General features: G+C 54.3%; 4 protein-coding genes across 4 annotated transcripts; 2 read left to right on the top strand and 2 right to left on the bottom strand.

Annotated features, from left to right (window-relative positions):
- Window positions 1-881: 881 nt before the first annotated feature.
- On the bottom strand, window positions 882-2,018 carry MONBRDRAFT_38736 (uncharacterized protein; the record flags this gene model as incomplete). Its single annotated transcript, XM_001749386.1, has 5 exons — window positions 1,930-2,018; window positions 1,747-1,829; window positions 1,391-1,632; window positions 1,137-1,281; window positions 882-936 (listed from the first exon to the last, which is right to left on the bottom strand). Coding segments are annotated over exons 2-5 (501 nt in total), but the record flags the coding sequence as incomplete, so codon positions are not given.
- A 571-nt stretch (window positions 2,019-2,589) lies between these two features.
- On the top strand, window positions 2,590-5,257 carry MONBRDRAFT_29002 (uncharacterized protein; the record flags this gene model as incomplete). The annotated part of the gene is made up of 10 exons (XM_001749445.1): window positions 2,590-2,708; window positions 2,823-3,005; window positions 3,138-3,295; window positions 3,384-3,471; window positions 3,563-3,931; window positions 4,362-4,445; window positions 4,575-4,660; window positions 4,698-4,859; window positions 5,011-5,062; window positions 5,149-5,257. The coding sequence occupies 10 exons, from the start codon at window positions 2,590-2,592 to the stop codon at window positions 5,255-5,257; spliced, it is 1,410 nt and encodes a 469-aa protein (XP_001749497.1).
- Window positions 5,258-5,532: 275 nt separating this feature from the next.
- On the bottom strand, window positions 5,533-10,328 carry MONBRDRAFT_29001 (uncharacterized protein; the record flags this gene model as incomplete). Its single annotated transcript, XM_001749385.1, has 14 exons — window positions 5,533-6,707; window positions 6,831-6,969; window positions 7,079-7,243; window positions 7,329-7,606; window positions 7,698-7,871; window positions 7,953-7,987; window positions 8,113-8,236; window positions 8,352-8,530; window positions 8,638-8,917; window positions 9,038-9,111; window positions 9,220-9,255; window positions 9,372-9,423; window positions 9,544-9,940; window positions 10,056-10,328. 14 exons carry the CDS (start codon window positions 10,326-10,328, stop codon window positions 5,533-5,535), a joined length of 3,381 nt encoding a protein of 1,126 aa, XP_001749437.1.
- A 1,613-nt stretch (window positions 10,329-11,941) lies between these two features.
- Window positions 11,942-13,064, top strand: MONBRDRAFT_38735 (uncharacterized protein; the record flags this gene model as incomplete). The annotated part of the gene is made up of 1 exon (XM_001749444.1): window positions 11,942-13,064. One exon carries the CDS (start codon window positions 11,942-11,944, stop codon window positions 12,881-12,883), a length of 942 nt encoding a protein of 313 aa, XP_001749496.1. The 3' UTR covers window positions 12,884-13,064.
- Between the last annotated feature and the right edge of the window lie 2,450 nt (window positions 13,065-15,514).

Below are 15,514 nucleotides of genomic sequence, written 5' to 3'. Positions count from 1 at the left end.
CGTTCACCTCTGCCTTTGTGTCCTCAATCTCTCGTTCTCATCTATACTCCTCTAAAGTAACATTCCATGGCACACTTTGTTATACTTTAAATGAGTTAAAGTGTATTCTTTGTAACACATTGGGTTGAAGTGCTTAGCTTTTGCTTTTTGGCTCCCCGACGTGGCTCAACAGTTGGTAGTCCTCGGCCGGTGGCTGTCGTTGTGTCGACGCAGTTGGGGTGGAGAGGCGTAGCTAGTGGCCTGCTGAGTTTTCTTGATTGTAGCTGTAGGGGTGGGGGGGGGTGGGGGGGGTTGCTCGGGGTTCGTGCATGGTGGATGAAAGGACAAAAAAATTGGGCTGGTCGTGAGGACGACCTGGGGCTGTTGGGGTATGGAAAAAAATTAATTATCCGGGCCGAAAGACAGACGGGCAGAGCGCCAAGGGTGGGGTCCCGGACTGAAACTGCTATCAACAGACGAGGTCAGCAACGCAGGTACGGAGAGCAAGACGCTTGAGCCGCTTTCCCGGCATAAATCAATCAAAGTGGCCATCAAGCCTTTGCCCTCGAGGACAACCAAAGAGGCTTATTCTCTCGTTCATGGTCATTTTCGTGGGCATCGCACAGACTGTGGCATGCCAGGCACCGCGAGTCCTCCTGAAGAAGCAACGCATGCCCAGAGCAGCATGGCAAAGATCACTGATCCCTGATCACCGCGCTTAATAGCTTTGCATTGTGGGTTGAACGGGGTGATTGTCGGGATCCTCCATCTCGTTGTAGGCAAACGATTCGTCAGCAGGCTCGGCCGCACCGACATAGTCTGCGCACCCAACCAGCACGAGCATGAGGCAAGGTCCTGCAAGTCAGGGACACGTATTGTGGTGACAAGAGTTTGCCGCGTACCGTAATCCTCCTCTGGCTCGGAAAGCTCCGTGTAGCTGAAGTATGCCGAGGCAATCTACTCACAACACAACAAACCACCCAGTCAGGCATGATCATGAGCAAAGTCTTGATGCCTAGCAGGTTCTCGTCGTACGAGTCGGCCCGCTCGGCCCCCCACGAGATCTTGCTGCTGATGTTATCTTTTATTTCGTTCTTGTAAAAGCCACAAGGAGACGATACCATCAACCAAAAGCGCCCGGTACGATGGCTACTTACGTAGAGGAGCCACAGGAAAAAGCTAAAGGCAATGGCGGTGCGAGCCGCATTGAGGTACTTGCTGCCAATCGCGTCCTTGGCATCAGAGCTAACTTTGTTCCACTGTGCCGCCAGAGCCGCGCCAGCAATCATAAACATCAACGAGCTGGGAGCCAGACAAGCAAAAGAGACCAACAACATCAGATGAGGCATGCGGGTGGAAGAGAAACCTTTCCAAGAGATGCCAGGCGCAAGACATGGAAGCAGGCGCGTACAAGAAGAAGTCGAGGCCGATGCGCACGTAGTTGACGGTGGGCTTGTAAGGCTTGAGGAGACCCGAGGTGTGGTGCAGGAAACTGACGCAAAGCCAGGCGGTGGCATCCAAAAACCCGAGCACGCCAATGGCAATGCCAAAGTTGAGAGGTGGCATTTTGTTGTTGAAGATGCTGCCCTCCTTGTCACCCAACTTGATGGTGCCATTGTCGGCCAATGTTCCAAACACAATAATGGCAAAAATCTATTGAACACGCAGGGCGTCATGTGAGAAGTAGCATTCATGGCGACACCATTCTCACGGCTTGAGTGCCAACAGCTGAGCAGTTGCAAAACAGCGTGTGTTTGAGTCACCAACCAGCTCCACGATGCGCAAGATGGTCGCGGGCTTGCCCAAAAATGCTACCACGTCGGTCATTTTCAAAGGTGCTTGCTCGAACGCTGTCGAACCGGACCGCAAGACCATGCTCATGAGTTGAACCACGGACCAGAACGAATAAGAGCGCAACCAGCAGGCAGTGTGTCGCGTCTTTCCACCGACCTTTGTGCTAATGACCTCCCAATGGCCTCGATAACGTGCGCTATCCGTCCGCCGTCCAATCAATGAATGCCCCTGTACCGTCGACTTGCAAAAAAAAAAAAAAATTGAAACGCGAGCGAGCGAGCAGAGAGAGGTTGATAGCCAAACTGCTAAGAGTTCAAACAGTACAAGAGAATCAATGAAAAACCAGAGATGTTGATGTGATCCCTCATCCCAGAAGAGATTTGAGTCTGGAGCAACACCAGTCGATACCAACGCCAAAGATAGCCCACACACACACACACACACACACACACACACACACACACACACACACACACACACACACACGACAGCTTGGAACGCCAGCGGTGAGTCACACTTTTGTTACACTTTGACTGTAATAAATCGATAAATCAGTAAAAACGATAAACCGATAAACCGATAATAATATCCTTATAGTCGCTTGCATGTATGCATCCCTGTGGCTCCTTTTTTGCGAGTTGTCGGGCACTTGAGCGTGCCACCACCACTTGTTGCGAGTTGGAAGAGGCGGGCCGATGTGGGATCAATTCTGTGGTGCCCGAGAGGGGAGGCGCACGGGCCAAAACGGCATCATCCGGACGGCGCGGTGACCAAAGCGCCCCATCCTCCCCCCACGCAAGCTCCCGTCTGTGCGCCATGGCTGCGGACAGCCCCTTGGCCAAGTTGACCCGTGTCACACCCAGTGGCGCCCCCGTGGTGATAACCCTCACTGCCACCCAAAACCCTGCACTCCTGGGCCGCGGCAACGACACAGAGTACGCCCGATCCCCCATTCCGTTGTGCCAACCAACTCGCGCTTCCTTGCTGCTATAAGCTTCATCGTCTCTCTCTCTGACCTGAAACATCTTTTTTTTTTTTTTTCAAGTGAGGTTTTTTTTTTTTTTTCCTTTCTCTCTCTCTCTCTCTCTCTCTCTTGAGCTCTTGAGCTCTCTCTCTCTCTCTCTCTTTCTCTTTCTCTTTCTCTCTCTCTCTCTCTCTTTCTCTTTCTCTCTCTCTCTCTCTCTCTCTCTCTCTCTCTCTCTCTCTCTCTCTCCCACTCCTGAGCTCTCGAGGTCTCTGCGCTCTTTTTTTGTGGCTTCGACGCTTGTTCCGTACGCGCGCGTGCGTGCGTGTGGCCCTTGTCTACACACTGCGCGTAACAGCGTCTTGGTGCTTGTGTTGCGGCGCTTTGCTTGGGGGCGTAGGTTGACCCTGCGGCGGTGTTCGCGCCAGCAGGCCAGATTTGAGGTTCATCTCGAGCCCCCTTCCCTGCGTGTCACAACAGTGGGCCATCGCCCCTGTGGCTTTTGCCGTGCCATCAGTACAGCGACCGGGGATCGCGCCCTGCATGCCTTACCTCAAGGTGACTGAGCTGATTGCCAGTGCATGCATTGGCCCCGCCAGCCCGCGTTGACGGCAGAGCCCCTCACACGCCTGTTCATTGTTGTTAGGTCACACCATCGAGCTTCACTCGGGTGATATCTTTTATTTTCTTTACGAAGATCCAGACGTGACGGCATTTGCCGTTCATCTGCCAACGTGTGTGACCCTTGAGACGCGCTCTCAATCTGCATGATAGTACACGCAGAGTTGGTCAAACTCACATACCAAGGTTGACCTGCTGTGATAGGCAACACAACTCAGAACCTGCCTTCATCACCCCCGATGGTAGCACACTTGACTCCTCCCAGCCCCAGAAGCAGGACCCAAGCCTGAGCCCTGAGCTACACCCTAGCTTGATTACCAGTGCCCAGCGCATCCCCTCAACCCCCGAAGCACACGACCCCACCAGCGACGACTCCGCCTCAGCTAGAGGCAAACCCCACCACGCCATGGACAACCTAGCCTCCCCTGACCTCCACCTACCCTTGCCCGACCCTCAAGTGCCAATGACTCTGGACGATAGCACCGACCCGGCGCGCCCGACACCCACAAAGTCATTTCTGTCACAGCTCATGCAGAGTGATGCCCGTCGACCCAGCCCTGCCAAATCCCAAACGTATGTCGCCTGCAGTCGCGCCACGTACCGGTGTTGTGGCGTCTGGCACCCGCCGAGGCGAATCGGGCTGTCTTGCCGTCTTCACAGACGCTGCTTGCTTTGACACGCCGGCGCATATACCACCACAAATCACCGTGGCTCAACCCATGATCCTCACCACCAGAACGTCGCGTTCTTGCGCTCGGCCCGTTGCTCTATTAGGTCAAGTGAGACCAAACCGTCTCGACACGCCCGGGGCGGCTGGCAAAGCGCCCTTTCCGACTTGGTTCGCCACCCGGATCGCCACCGTGACCTCATCGTTCACGAGGACGAACACTGTATTCTAATTCCTGACAAGTTTCCAAAAGTGAGTGGTCAAAGCCATTCAAACAACAACAACAAGAGCTCGCAGCTGACCGCGCCCGCTTTCCGGCCCCGCTTCATTGCATAGGCAAGACACCATTATCTCATTCTACCCAAAACAGAACTTCGCGATCTCGGCGTGCTTGCTGCGTCGCAAGCGCACATCATTAAGGTTTGGATGGCCCTGCTGCTCAAGTGCAGCGATCAAGATGAGGCGAGTGGCTCACACCTCCATGCTGCCGCTCCTTGAACTTGTGCTGCTTAGCATCTTGCGGCCATGGGGTGCCGTAAAATAATGCAGCTGCGCCGCCGACAAGAAAAGCGGCAAAAAGGAGCGGGCGCGCGACTCTCTTTTCGAATGGGCTTTCATGCCGTGCCTTCGATGCAGTACGCCAGCACCTGCGTCGCCACTGTCCTCTTGTAGCTTACTGTGCTGACCCCTCACCTCCCACATGCGCTGTCTACCACTGCCATGACAACAGCCAAGTCCACCTTCACCTCATCTCCAATGACTTCGAGGCTGAGGGTTTGAAAAACAAAAAGCATTGGAACTCGTTCACCACAGACTTTTTCGTGTCTCCCCAAGGTAAGCGCAAAGCCTGAGCAAGGCCTGTTTTGTTTTGTATATTCTTTTTTTTTTTTTTTTTTTTTTTTTTTTGGGGGGGGGGGGGGGGAAGGGCGGTTGTTCTATAGCGTTTCTCACAAAATCTCGGCCTTTCTCGACCATGCAACCTCAGACGTGTACAACCGCCTCAATGAGCGTGGCCACATCCAATTTGACCGTGCACAGTAAGTTTGGTGGCGCCTACGCCTCAACTGCAGCCTGCAGACTCAATTCTTTCGTTGCCCTGCCTGCTGCTGCTGGTGCTGCACAGTTACGAGGCTCTTCTGAAGAGCCCATTGCGTTGTCACCTCTGCCCTTACACTCCCAGGACCATGCCCGACCTCAAACAACATCTCCTTTCCCATCAAAGCACGACCTGATTCGGATGGCTTTCCTCGCCCAAATGAATATAATCTTGAATGTCGCGACACTTATTAATCGATCCGTTTGGTATTCTCTCGTGTCGATGTTGCAGCTGGAGAGGAAGGTAAACTATTTGCCTCAATTTGGCGTGGCGCAAAGCCCTCCCTCCATGTCAACATCGCCTCACCACAAAAAGAAAAAAGATTCAATGTCTCTTGAATAGAATAATGTCCTCGTTGCTCCAACAACAGTAGAGCGCCTCACACCACCCATCTTCTCCCTTTGACATCTCTCAAACAGTGACGGTGTCCGTTAGCTCGCGTAGCTCCTCGACCGTGATGCCCGTCATGTCCAGGCACTCACTGTCATCCAGAGTGGCCAGAACCTGCTCATGTACAGAGCTGGGTGCATGCTCCTTGCGCGGCGCAATGCCGAGGCGTGTTTCATCCACCATGCGCAAGGCATCCTCAGCCGTGAGAATATTAAAAGGGAGTCCATCATCAAGCTGTGACGCATTCACAACCGTGCCATCCGCGAAGTCTGGCGTATCCAGCGTCTTGGCGTTGTGATCATTTCCATTCGCATTGTCCTGGCTCGCCATCAAATCCAGATCCACGGACGGCCGACCATCGCTCTCCGCAATAAGCGGCTCCAACTGACTCCAGATGGGGCGCGATGAAGAGCCACCAAGGCTTTGGAGAAGCTTGAAATGATCGCTAAACTCATCCAGATCATCATCCATGAAGTGAACGCCGATGGAAGAGCGCTTGCGCCGCGGGGTGCTGTCCATAAATGACCGTGACCCACGACGTGAAGTATGGCGTGTGCTAGGCCGCGAGCCGAGATCGCTGGAAGACATGGCCATGGGTACGGGGGAAACCCAATCTGACCGACTTTCCAAGTCCGAGCTTCGCCGGCGGCCCGGTACTGAGCCAGCTGCCTCTGCCACAGCCCCAGTGGTGCCCTCGTCCGAGTTGGACGGCATGTGCAAGCGCTCGTGAAAAGATGGTTGCCGCTTCTGGTTATATTGCAAAGCAATGAGCCTGTCACCGCAGTCATCGCCTGCCGAGGAGCGCCGGGATGGGGTGGTCGTGCGCTGGCAATTTGCTACATCAGCAACAAGGTTTTCGTGGCTTGAGCGTGCCGCAGCAAACATGATGGCCCGCGACGGTGATGGGGACTGGGCCAAGCTGTAAATGCTCTGGTTGCGGGCTCGGCCAGGACCGTCTGCATCCTCTGCTTCTGCGTTGAACAGCGACGCTGAATCACGGCTGACCAGATGCGCAGGGATGGCCGATGGTGTCGGCATTCCTTCAAGTTTGTCGGGCACGGCTTCAGCCTCCGTCATTGTCGGTCGCGCTTCCAATTCAGCGTCCGCCTCATCCACGTGCATTTGCACCAAAAGTTGCTCAAATTCAAAGATGCCTTTCAGAATGCGGCGCAGCGCTGTGACCGGCACTTGGACGTCTAAGGAGCCGCGACAATCAAACCACGATGGTGGGGTTGGGGTTCGGGATAGAGTTGCGCTTGCGACAAACATGAAAACCACGGGGAGGGAGAAAGCAAGAAAACAGTTCAGTCGGGTCATACCACTTGAGCTGCCAGAGACCAAGGTGGTGGCCACGCTATTAAACTGCTGCAGAACCACCATGCCCTTACGGCAGAGCTCCATGTAATGCTGACGTGCCAGCAGCAGCATGTCCACATCCACATCCGTCATGTTTTGAAACTATAGGCCACAGATAGCAAATCCCACATGAGCACGGGTGTGTCGGCCAGCAGGCAAGTCAAGGCTTGCAACGCCCGCAACTGAGCTCGGCAGCAAGGCCATTACCCACCCGCTCGAGCTCCAGACTCATTTCTTTGTTGCGTGCACGAGTTGCATTAAGTTTGGCCTTGATACTGGCCGTGCTCTCAATCAGAGAAGCAAGCGCCTCGCTTTGCGTGTCAATGTGCGACTTGAGGATGGACCACTTTTCGTTTGCCTCGCTGGTCAGACCATGCTGGAAGTAGGGGCACAGACCGGGTGAAGGCAAGTCCAAGGTGCAGGTGCAGACAGGACATGAAGCAGAGAAGTGCGAGATTTACCTCAAGAACTTGAATGGAGCTCTTTGCTGTCTGACGTTGCATGTCAAGTGCCTGCTTGAGGTCCGTCACTTGCTCCTTGAGGGTATGGATATGTTGCTGACTTGCCAGGAGAGCTGCGCGTAACCGGGGATGCTGACGCACAATCTTGGAAACGTGACTCAACCCTGCATGTAGATGAACGTCCTGTAGCTGCTCCAACTCTGCCTCGTTGCTTTGCATGGCCACGAGCTGCTCGTGCGCTGCTCTGAGGCGATCCAGCACGTCACCGCTTGTGTTGGCTGCAAAGGTTACACCCGCAACAAGAAGAATAAGGAACCTGTGACTGACCCTCATCATTCCTATTGCTGCCCGAGCTGCAGATGCACTCACCAGAAGAGGCAAAGTCCAGCAGTATGTCTTGGCTGAGCGCATCCATGGCGCCCATGGCTTCCGACAAGTCGCCAACAGTCTGTGTGCTTGACGTGGCCCGCTCCACCGTCACTGGTCCCTCAGGCACGGTTGTTGGATTGGGAGGAAGAGGAATCATGTTGATAAAGTATGTGCCTGTGCATTTAAATGCCAAATCGTGAGCAGACATCTTGCGGTTGGTGGATGAAGGAGCATGTCTGATCGCAAGCAACAAACCTTCGCTGGTGGACTGGCTGGAGAGACGCCGATGCCTGTCATGACAAACATATCCAGAAAGGTGTTGTGAGGAAGGAGCAAGGTGGTAGTACAAACCGGCAGGATTGGGCATCCTGGGGGTCAAGGAAGGCTTTGGTCAGCCAGCAGGAAATGTACGTACGAGGTCTGTGAACCACGCCGCACGGGTAGCTTGCGCTTGGGTGAGCCCTTGTCTGTGTTTGTCGATGCTGTGCAAACTGGATTCTCGCTCAGATCAGTGTCGACTGCAAACGGATCAGCCCCGGCTGCATCGGGAGGCATCAAGCCGAATCATATGCCGGTCAATGGATGATCCGAACTCAGCAATATTTGCCTCCGTAAGTTTGCTTCTGACCCATGAAGCCCAAACGAGGCACCAACCTTGCGATGCTATTTCCAACTTGGCCTCCAGATCGGCATTGCGAAGCTTGAGCGCCTCGACCTCTCGGTTCAGGGTCGCCAAGCGATTGGAGTGCGCCAACTCGGTGGCCATTTTCTCGTGTTTGAGCATTTTGACCATGCGGCGGGCATCGGCCAAGTCCGGTTGGGCCTCCAACAAGCTGAGCGCAAAAGCGGGTTGCGATGAGCCGACCATCAGCAAGTTTAGGCGCGCGGTGTGAATTTCAGCACGAGAATTGGTGAGCGTTTGCACAAAGGCACCACCGACCTATGAGAACTGTCCCCTTGAAAGTCAAACATAGATTCGCCCGCCAGACTGGTTGCATCGGCGTCCTCGCTAAAGCGACGAGAGTGGGTCATGATGGCCTCCTCGTGGTCCATGAGCAGTTGAGCTACTGCCGTGACTGCCAAGGGCACGGGGGGCGTCCCTGCTTCGACATCGGCGGTCGAAGTGGGAAAGAGGACATCACGCAACACGGTCTGCACGTGACTATCAGCAATGCCTAGGCCAGAGAGGAGTTGACAAAGTTCCTCCAGCTCAACGTTTTCTACGCACGATAGGCGACGGTCAGGAATACGCTGGAGTCGTGCAAACCGACGCAAGTATAGAATGGAGCAAGATGCAGAAAAAGCCGGCATCCGAGAGCCACGTGCTGACGGATACTGACCCTGAGTGGTTGATTTTGATCGGATCCAACGACCAACAACTGCGCGATACCGAATTTTGGCTCGTTTTTGTTGCCTGGGCAATTTAACGTGCCACAAAGTATTGCAAAGTGAAAGAGATGTTCTGGGAATAAGCGGAAACGGTGGGCTACCCAGTGGACTCGGTCACGGAAGAATAACGTACTGTTGGCGCAGATTCGGTGACTCGCGTGGCGTTAATCTGGGAACGCCAAAACGAAATGTAGATGAGAACTACGCAAGCAACCTTTTGCGGGAGCTCACAAGGTTTGTAGCGTGACATTGGCAACCCCAAAAAGCAAAGCGGTGTCAACGCACCGAAGGGAGCCGGTTCGGGGTCCATCGCGCAAGGGCGAGCTGCGCAGGGGATCTGCGGGGTCACCGTCAAGAAGCAGTAAATTGGGCAATTGTGAAAGGAGTGCGTTGGAGGCCGACAAGGATCAGAACATATGCGCGTTTTGGAGCACGATCAGAGTGTGGCATAACGGACCGAGGCTGGGGCGACGGTTTGAGCCGTTGGACGTGCTGGCGGTTGTCAAAGCACCATTGCTGGAGGAAGGAAGAATGCGTTCTTCGATGGCAGGACTGGGGCTAACGCGACTCTCTTCCGGCCGCAGCTCCGTGTCGATCAGCGGACCTTGTGAGACGGCCAGCGTTTTGCTCTTCGCGGCTTGATGGCGGTTGGTGAAAAGGTTTTCAGGGAAGCCCTTGCCATTGCCGCCATCACCAACCGAAGAGCGGCGGCTTCGCAAACTGCTGCGCCTACGCCGCGACTGTGGGGGACTGAGGTTGGCGTCGAGGGATTGAGCCACAGAACGGCAGGCCACGCTGGTGGTTGCAGAGCGGGAGCGAGAAGCGGTGGGGTTGCGGTCCACCATGATGGTTTTCTGCACAGGCAAAAAGCAAGTGGAGGATCAAGGCGGGCTGCGTGAGTGGATGCATTGGGCATGGCACACTCAAGAGGGCGAACAGACAGGCACACAACGTGCCCAAAAGACCAACCGTGGGTGAGGTCACAAGCGAATTGCGCCGAAAAGAGAGGCGGGTAAAAGAGCGGCGTCGGTCCGACTTTGGCGACGCAGCGCTGCTTTGGGCTGCCTTGGCGCCCGCATCTTGCCCCGGCGCGCCTGCCTGCGCTGGGTGGGCCGATGGGCTTGAGTTCGGCCCGACAACGGATGATGCTGCATCGTCCGGAGTCTCGGAGATGGAGACCATGACCTCTGAAGCCATGGCGAGAGCACAAACAAAGGGTGAGAACGCTGGGACGAGGGGCATGGGAGGGTGCCTGACGAAGAGCAACGCACTGTCTTGGTTGTGTTGCCGTTTGCGCCGAGACGAGCCGCGGCGGAGGCTCCGACCTCCGCCAACTGTGGGGGGATTCGCCTCTTGATCCTCATTTGCAGAGGAAGACGAACGGCGAGACTTGCGCATCCATCCAAGAGGTGAGAAGGATGAGCGGCGCCGAGGCGCTGCACCCGCCTCCTGCTCCATGGCCGGACACAAAGCGGACTAGAGAAGCTCACGACCTCTTTGAGGCACAGTGGGCAACCAGCCGTCACGCACAGACAGTCTTGTGATCTGGTCACAAAACGGGTGGGTGGGAGTGAGGCCCAAACCGGAAGGAAAAAATGATACGACGCGGGAATGGAGACAGACCGGCGGGACGGGTAGCACACGAGTCCAGGCAATATGGTCGATCAGGCACGCGGCTTGGAAAACGAAACTTGCATGGCATGCCACCCCCGACCTGGTCAAACAACAAGGCCAACAGGCGGCTGCTGGTGGTGACCCTGCGCATACCTGACGACATGGATCCTGACTTTTTGCCGTCTTGAACGTAGTTGAGGTGCCAGTCGACGACTCGTATCGAAATCCTCTCAAGCCTGGGATCCTTTTCTGCCCTGTGGTCTGTGTGTCAGTACGATGCATTTTGAATTGGCGTGTCCTAAACGGCGCCACAAGTACGACACTGACACAGTACTACTCTGTCCGCCGCCGGTCCGGACCAGCAAGCAGCGCTCTCTCTTCTTTGCGCGCTCTCTCTCTCTTTCTGCATGCATGCATGGTTACCTGGCCGAGCTTGTTTTTCTGACGTTTTTTTTTTTTTTTTCCTCTTTGGTCACCACCAATGTAGTGTTGAAGCTTTGTGCACCTTGGACCCAAAACTGTCGGCAGCCTTATAGGTCCACACGCACGACGCCCGTTCCCACTGTGTGCCTTTTGGAGCCTTCACCGGCGCCACCGGATCGGAGTGTCTGCTTGCGATCAAAAAAGTCCAAAGTCCCGAGCCTTGCATGTGTGAAGTAGGAGAGCGGTAGGGCGGTTGCAAGGTACAGAGGGCAGTGTGGGGCATGCGCCTTCTCATTGACATTGCCCGGAACGCTCACCAAGGCCGCCGCCAACCAACGACTCGTGCCGTCGCCCGTGAGTTTCACAGCGTGGCTGACCACGTGAGCTGGCCGAAACCACAACATGGCCGCGTTCCACACGCGGGCAATCGTGGACGTTGTCAAGCGCGTGACCTGGGAGCAGGCAAAGCGGGGCCTACCGGAGAGCGAGGCATAAGCGCCGCACGCCTTACGGGAATTTCTGCACGAATCAGTGGCGACGCCCTCCCGCAGCTGCGCGGGCCCACTACACCTTGCAAGAAGGCGCGTGAAGGTCGACGATTCGTACTCTTTTCGATTAGGGGAGTGCGATCAAAAACGAATCCATGTCTCCATGGTAAATTCAGATACATAAGTCACTACATGTAAGTGCTTGGGTTAAACGATATCACTTTTCAATTTTCACATGACCAAAGCCAATAAGATATGAATTGAGACAGTTGTGTTTCTGGAGATGATCGCGTTTTTCACACGAACAACGCGGACATTTCAATACACACAATGTGTATGAGTCCGCGACTGGTGCGGGTTAAGACCTTTTTGACCGTCATTTTCTTCCTTCCGAATCGAAGTGCAGTGTATGACTTCCTGCTCTGCCCTCGAACCCTCATCCGCCACACGTTCCCTGTCCTAGTTGCTCCTGTTTCTTCGCCTCGACCCGTCATCATGTCGTTTCTGCTGTTTGTGAGTGATACAATCGCCAATGTTCTGGGTCCTACTATCGCGCAAAAGCTCTTCGGCGGGCCTGACAGGAACCCCTGGGAGGACTTCGAAAAGGAGCCAACAACTTACAATGATTTGCGCACCAGGCTTGAACGAGTGCAGAAGTTATGCCAAGAAAAGACGTGCACGCCCTGTCAGAAGCCGTGGGACGTTGCCACCTTTGCTGTTGCCTTCAGCCGCTTCCGAGAGTGCCAAGAAAAGCTGGAACCCTTTCCCCTCCCAGCTGACACGGTGCCTGAACTGCCCATTAAGCTTCTTCCCGAGGAACTGAAAGCCATTGACCATTTTCGGCATCATTACATGACCTTCTTCCAGAACCGAATGGAACAAATGAACTACGGTGGCTACCCTGGGGAAGAAGAATACAAGACTTTTCTCAAGTTTGGCTTTGCCATTTACCAAGCAGCGAGCGAATGGGCCGTTTGGCGCCGTGACCTTGAGGTTAAGCAGGGACCAGTTCCTATCCCCGAGCCCTTCGGACACTTTTTTAAAATGCTTCGCGACCAATCGAAGCAAGCCGTCAGCAACTACATGGTAGACATCGAACGCTACATTTACAACCCCCAGCGGGAAACCCTGAGCAACTACGATCCCCAAAAAAATGCGTTCAAGGCCGCGCCTGAACTTGCGCCCTGGCGCCAAGCCCCACCCACAACCCCGACCGCGGCCAGCGGTCTCAGCTGCCCCAGCCAGCTGCCGACGCCCACGCCGAGCAATTGAGTGTGGGGAGGAGCCTCGGTTGGCAAGGTACGGGGGTAGCCCCCGTACAACTTCCCGCTGCGCACGTTTCCCGCCTCCTTCTGTGTGCAGAGTCGACCGATCCACTGGCCACTGAATCTTGTTAGCGTCAAATCCGTGCTGGAGCCTGACACAAATCTTATCATTTGAAAAGAAAAATCTGTTTCTCTTCCTTCTCTTCAGTCATTTCAGAAAAACAGTTTTCTCTGTTCCTCTGTTGGAAGCTGGAGCTGTCAGGCAAGAAAGATAAACTGCAGCGCCTTGGTGGCTCTTCAGAAATCGAAACGAGGGATACAATTTTACACTATTAAGTGTGATTTAGCCAGCTTTGGGATGCTCATCCCCTCTGATTCCGCTGTTACGTGGCTGCCACCCCGCCTCGGCTAGCAGGCGGTCGGCATGGTGTGTGAAAGCTTCACACAAGCATGCAATATCGCCGAGGTAAATAGGCATGGTCAGGCGTTGCAAAGGCGGGACACGATGGAAGCCGCGTTTGTCAAAGACATTGGTGAACCTTGGCGTTGAGAACCGCTTCACTGTATGACACTTTTGTGTTGGAACGACATTTCCCTGCATACAGCTGACAGTGGTATTTACGTCTATAGGTCGAGCATCGAGCCAAGGCAGATCGTGTATTCCAACTCCTACCTCAGCTCATGGCAGATTCGATGACGTCCATTGAAAGTGCAACAGTATTTAGAGGTCGATGGCCTTCGTCGATTGACCCGTCAACAACTTGGCAGCCTGGTCGACCTCCTGCGAGCGCCAGTGCCGGGAGGGGCCGCCCCAATCGGTCCGACAGGCTTCTGGAGCTGTACTGTTAGGGTCAAATCCGTGCTTCCACGCATTTGAGTACTCCCACTGCTTTCGCACACACTCAGTGTCGGTCGTTATGGGTTTTCCCACTGAAACCCCCATAGCTGTTGTGACCTCTCACAAAACGACTACACTTAGACCCCACGATTCCTGGCACATGCCTTGGGGCGCTAAGCTTGTCACGACTGTTGTTGCCCTTTGTTGCGGCACCTGCAGTCGGGCTAAGTGCACTTTCCCTATCCTTGAGATTGAGCGGCTCTCCAGCTAAAGGTGCACCTAGTCTAGTCACTGTAATGCTTGCCGATTCAATTGACCTCAAGACACCACCAAAGCGCTCCATTCCGACAAACGTCTTTAACCTCTCTCAAAACGCTTGCTCAAACCTACGCGCTTCGTTACAACTCGAAACTGGTCTTTGGCAACAACATCATGCAATGATCATTTCTCGCGATAAACTTTGAAGTAATCTTGACGCCAACAGCATCAAAAATTCGGCAAAAATTCAGGGCTGCCATTCAGTCCAAAGTGAGACGCGTGGCTGCCCAGGACGGCACAGCAAGACCAAAACACTGCCTGCCATTTCATCCGCCTGGCTGAAAGAAGAATGAGCAAGATATTGTTTTAAGATAAAGGGGATAATAATATTATATTATATTCAAAAAGCTATCACAAGCAATTCGCCGAGATACCCCCTAAGAGAAATTAGAGGCCCAGTGGGTCTATGAATAATCAGCGATTTGCGAGTGTGTTGGCTATCGTTAGTAAAGGGAACGGAGGCGCTGGCTTGTGGGAGCGCAAAGTTATGCTGATTGCCGCAGACCAGGGTGGCCTCAAAGACAGGAGACAACCGGCGAAAGTTGTCACCGCAATATTTTTGGCGCGCCATGGCTGCCCCTTTGCGTACAGTGCGGAGCAATTGAGCTCGCGTTTTGAGCAGGAGGCTTGGAAGATGAAAGGTCGTTTTCTGGCCCATACACTGTTAGCGTCAAATCCGTGCTTCCACGCATTTGAGCACTCCCACTGCTTTCGCACACTCAGTTTCGGTCAGTATGGGTCTTCCCACTGGAAACCCCATAGCTGCTGTGACCTCACACATACACACCTACACTTAGACCCCCCGATTCCTGGCACACATAAGCTTGTCACTAATGTTGTTTCTCTTTGTTGTGGCACCTACGCGCTTCCAAACGGCCTCCAAACGTGCTGGAGCCTGGCATACACCCCAGGAATTACCAAAAACGGCTCATATCTCAGTTCGGCCAAAATGACGATACCGTGATCTTGAATTGAACCTTATGCATGATAATATGACTTGGTCACTGCGATGGCATGGGTGAAGCACTGAAAACGCCTCGACGGCCGCACCCGTGGTCCTGTCAGAGTGTTGACAGACCACGAGCACTCTTTGGCAATGATGCCGGAGGGCCCGAGGCGCTAATAGCAGAGGCCAAGCAGGTATCGGAGAACTCGATCCACGAGATGGTCATTGCGCCTGTCGAAGAGTGGCCGCATCTTCCGTGGGACCATCAGCGTCAATACACGCCAGAAGCATGCCTTGAGAAACTGCGCTCGCTTCTCAACAACGATGCGGGAGCTGAGCCGTTAATGACAGAGGCCGAGCAGATATCTGAGTTTATCCACTACTCTAACTGGGTGGAGGGGGTTGGCCCGGGCGATATTGCGGCAACCAACAAAGTGGTCTCTGATGCCCTCTCTGATCATGAGAACCAGCAACATGGGGCTACTCAGGACGTGCACTTTGTTTTGCAGCACCTCGAAGCACTGGACGAAGTGCGC

The sequence above is a fragment of the Monosiga brevicollis genome, genomic scaffold (genome assembly GCF_000002865.3).
Source record: "Monosiga brevicollis MX1 MONBRscaffold_30 genomic scaffold, whole genome shotgun sequence".
Lineage (NCBI taxonomy): Eukaryota > Choanoflagellata > Craspedida > Salpingoecidae > Monosiga > Monosiga brevicollis.
The sequence above is the reverse complement of the archived record's forward strand: the minus strand, read 5'-3'. Positions and strand labels throughout refer to the sequence as shown.